The sequence below is a fragment of the Cynara cardunculus genome, assembly GCF_001531365.2.
Source record: "Cynara cardunculus var. scolymus isolate 2C chromosome LG 6, CcrdV1, whole genome shotgun sequence".
Taxonomy (NCBI): Eukaryota; Viridiplantae; Streptophyta; class Magnoliopsida; order Asterales; family Asteraceae; genus Cynara; species Cynara cardunculus.
The window spans coordinates 17451984-17455509 of NC_037533.1; the positions used below are offsets into that span (position 1 = coordinate 17451984).

Here is a 3526-nt window from a genome sequence, read left to right on the forward strand (position 1 = left end):
CTTGTAGTCTGATACGTAGTTAAGGTGGTGATCGTCGGCGTCTAATGCTTCCGCTTTCATGGCTAGATTCGACTTGTAAGCCGAAACCAACCTCTGCTTGATTGCATTTTGATCCTCATGACTCGAATCATCTGATGATATCCCTATAATTTTGAAATTTACGAATTTAGTTATAATATGTAACATCCTAGGCTAAGTACAAGATATCGTCCGTTTTGTCCACACCTGGACTAACGGTTTTAGAACGCGTCCGGTAGACGAGGTATCCAGTCCCTTATAAGGCAACCTTAGTTCCCCTCTCCAACCGTTATGGAATCTTACAATCCACCTCCTTGGAGCCCAGTGCCGTCATTGGCACTGGCACACTAGTCCGGTTCCAGCTCTGATACCATGTGTAACACCTCAAACCCAAAACAACTAGCTCAATAACTTCAAATCCAACTTAAAACCATGATGAAAGTTATTGGTAGCTCACAGCTTGAGGCTTATAAGACGCTTACTTCCCATTTTCTATCCATGTGGGATGTGGTATTACAGTATATGTATATGCAAAATTGATTATGAACAATGTACATTCTTTGCTATATATGCTTAAGATTGGGCAGCTACATATACATACCATTTGCAAGATCCAGCAAAAAGTCCGAAGGATTCATCGCAACCGATGGTGAAAACCCAATGCTCTGAAAATATTCCATTACTTCCGATCCTTTGCCAAAAAACAATGGATTTCCTTCTGATAACAGCAACACCTTGTGAAACATGTAAAAAAGCCTACTTGAGGGTTGATGAATAGTCATCACAACTGTTCTTCCTCCTTTTGCTAATTCCCATAATGTCGAAACGATCCTTTGAGCGGTCGTTGAATCGAGCCCTGATGTTGGTTCATCCAAGAACAACAAACTAGGGTTTATAAGCAGTTCTTGCCCGATACTAACTCGTTTACGCTCCCCACCCGATACCCCTCTTAGAAACGAGCTACCGATAATGCTAGTCTTGCATCGCGTTAAACCAAGTTGATTTATCACCGATTCAGCGTGCATAACCTTTTCGCGAGTGGTGAGAGTATTAGGCAACCGGAGTAGAGCGGTGAAAACTAGGGTTTCAATGACTGTTAAATGAGGGTATAGAACATCATCTTGAGTGACAAAACCAGTGTTTCGCTTCATTATACTCGAAAACGGTTTGCCATTGTATTTGATCGTCCCTCCGAGTTTGCCACCGAGTCGGCCACCGAGTGCCGTCAAGAGGGTCGTTTTACCACAGCCAGATGGGCCTAACATTGCCAACATTTCTCCGGGCAACACCGTGCCTGAAACCCCCTTTAATATCTGTTTTTCTATTACTTCTTTCTTCTTTAGCCATCCCTGTTTCTTGATTTTGACCGTATAAACCACTTCTTGAAACTGTTCAAACCCATAAGCAAAAAATTTATACTCATGCAGTAAGATCCTCATTTTATATATATATATATATATAGGGGCCTATTCAAGGAAGAACTGAGTTGTTTGTGATAACTGTGAGAACCAATATTAACCACAAATCAATAGATAAATTAGGAAATTTATAAATTTGGTAATTTTAAATTAAAATCTTAATGCAAGGATATTTTTGGTATTTTAAAACTCTCCTCTCTCCTCGTTTCTCTCTCCGGCCACCGTCATCCGGTGATACCACTATGATACCACTGTGATACCTAAAAATATTGACTCTGTTAAACAAAAGATACACTGTGATACCTAATCATATATATAAGATGCATAGTGATACCACTGTGTTACATCTTCGATCGACCACACAAACGACATCAATGTGATACCCAAGCACATATATGATGCATTGTGATACCGTTGTAGTATCACCGGAAGACGGTGGCCGGAGAGAGTAGAGAGGAGGAAGGAAAGTTTTTAAAATACCAAAAATATCCTTGCATTAAAATTTTAATTCAAAATTGGCAAAATTATAAATTTCCTAATTTATCTATTGATTTATGGTTAATATTAGTTCTCACAATTACCACAAACTAATTAGTTCTCATTTGATTAGGCCCATATATATATATATATATATATATATATATATATATATAGGATTGGATTCAGTGAGATGGAGAGTTAAAAGCGAGAAGTGTAAGAAAGATCTCCATCATTTGATGGAGATTAAGATGAGATGCACCGGTCAATCATATTTGAGTGAGTTTGAGATTAAAGGTAATAAGATGTCTAGATTCATTCTTATTCTTCTCATCTTAACTCTTTTTCTTAAAGAGTTAATTAATGTATATGCATATATCGATTCAAATGCAGTATGAATTTAATTAAGAGATGGCTACACCTCTAGAAGTCAAACAGACTCTGTTGATGAAAATAAATTTCATCTGAATCAAAGGTAAACCATGAGCCAAATATGAACAAGAAAACTATAAAGATTTAAAAAAACATTAAACATTGGCTCTACAGTAAAACCCTTATTATTGTTTACAGAAAATCTAAAACCCTAATATGGAATAATATATATATATATATATATATATATATATGTATAATCAAGAATAAAAAGAGGCCATGAATATATATAGCTCATCATATCTTCTTAAAACCCCTACAATGGAAGATTTGAGTTCTTGAAAATGTATGATTAGAAACGATATGTATATATATATATATATATATATTCATTCATGGGTGATGGCGATCATCTTCTTGGATAGATGATGAAAAGAAAATGAACCTTCAATATAACTGGACGGTCAACTTTGTTGCAGATCGATGAAGGAGTTTTGTGGGGTGCCGATTGTGCCTCTATATCCACCATATGTGTTTCCATGAATCAATCTTTTCGATTCAAATCGATCAAGATTATATATATATATATAGATATAGATATGAGTATGTATATATGTGTGTGTGTTTACGCGTCTATCTCTCTCTAGAAAAACTCTTCTCTCTCTCTAGAAACAGAGATTATAAGTATTAATTGAAGAGCGAGAGCGGTGTGCGGGTGAGTGTGTTTGGCTACGAACAGGTGTGATGGGTATGTGGGTTTTTTCCTTTTATTTTGGGATGAAGTGTGGTGGTTGTTAGCTATGTGAACGTCTTTTCACAAATATATATATATATAGCTCTACGTGGTGTTTGTTTTATTGAAACTACAACTTCTTCTTTTTATATATAAATATCATATATCATATATCATATATCATATATCATATATCATATATCTATACTATATTATAAAGTATTTGACAAAAACTCTTAAAAATTAATTTTTATGAATGAAATATTGTTTATTGATGTATATTACTCAAAATTCAAGATTACAAGTAAATTGTGCATAAATACAACTTATTAAAACTCAATGTTTGAATTTGTGTAACTAAATGTAGGTAAACATAATCGAATATAGGATAAACATCGCATTTTAAAATATAAAAAATATAAAATATAATTAAGATAATCATAGAGTTATAACATAATATTTAGTTATTATCTTTTTAAAAAATTATATTATTAAACCTAACTTAAAT

The 3526-nt window shown here is 34.2% G+C and overlaps 1 protein-coding gene across 1 annotated transcript in view; it reads right to left on the reverse strand.

The window, feature by feature from the left end:
• LOC112514844 (ABC transporter G family member 9-like) overlaps window positions 1-2826 on the reverse strand; it is a 3812-nt gene extending 986 nt beyond the window's left edge. The window contains exons 1-3 of the mRNA XM_025121467.1: window positions 2731-2826; window positions 620-1406; window positions 1-143 (exon numbers count right to left, since the gene is read on the reverse strand). The exon at window positions 1-143 is cut by the window's left edge and continues 177 nt beyond it. Of these exons, the coding sequence (XP_024977235.1) occupies window positions 1-143; window positions 620-1406; window positions 2731-2826 (1026 nt within the window). The remainder of the gene's footprint in view (window positions 144-619; window positions 1407-2730) is intronic.
• Window positions 2827-3526: the final 700 nt, after the last annotated feature.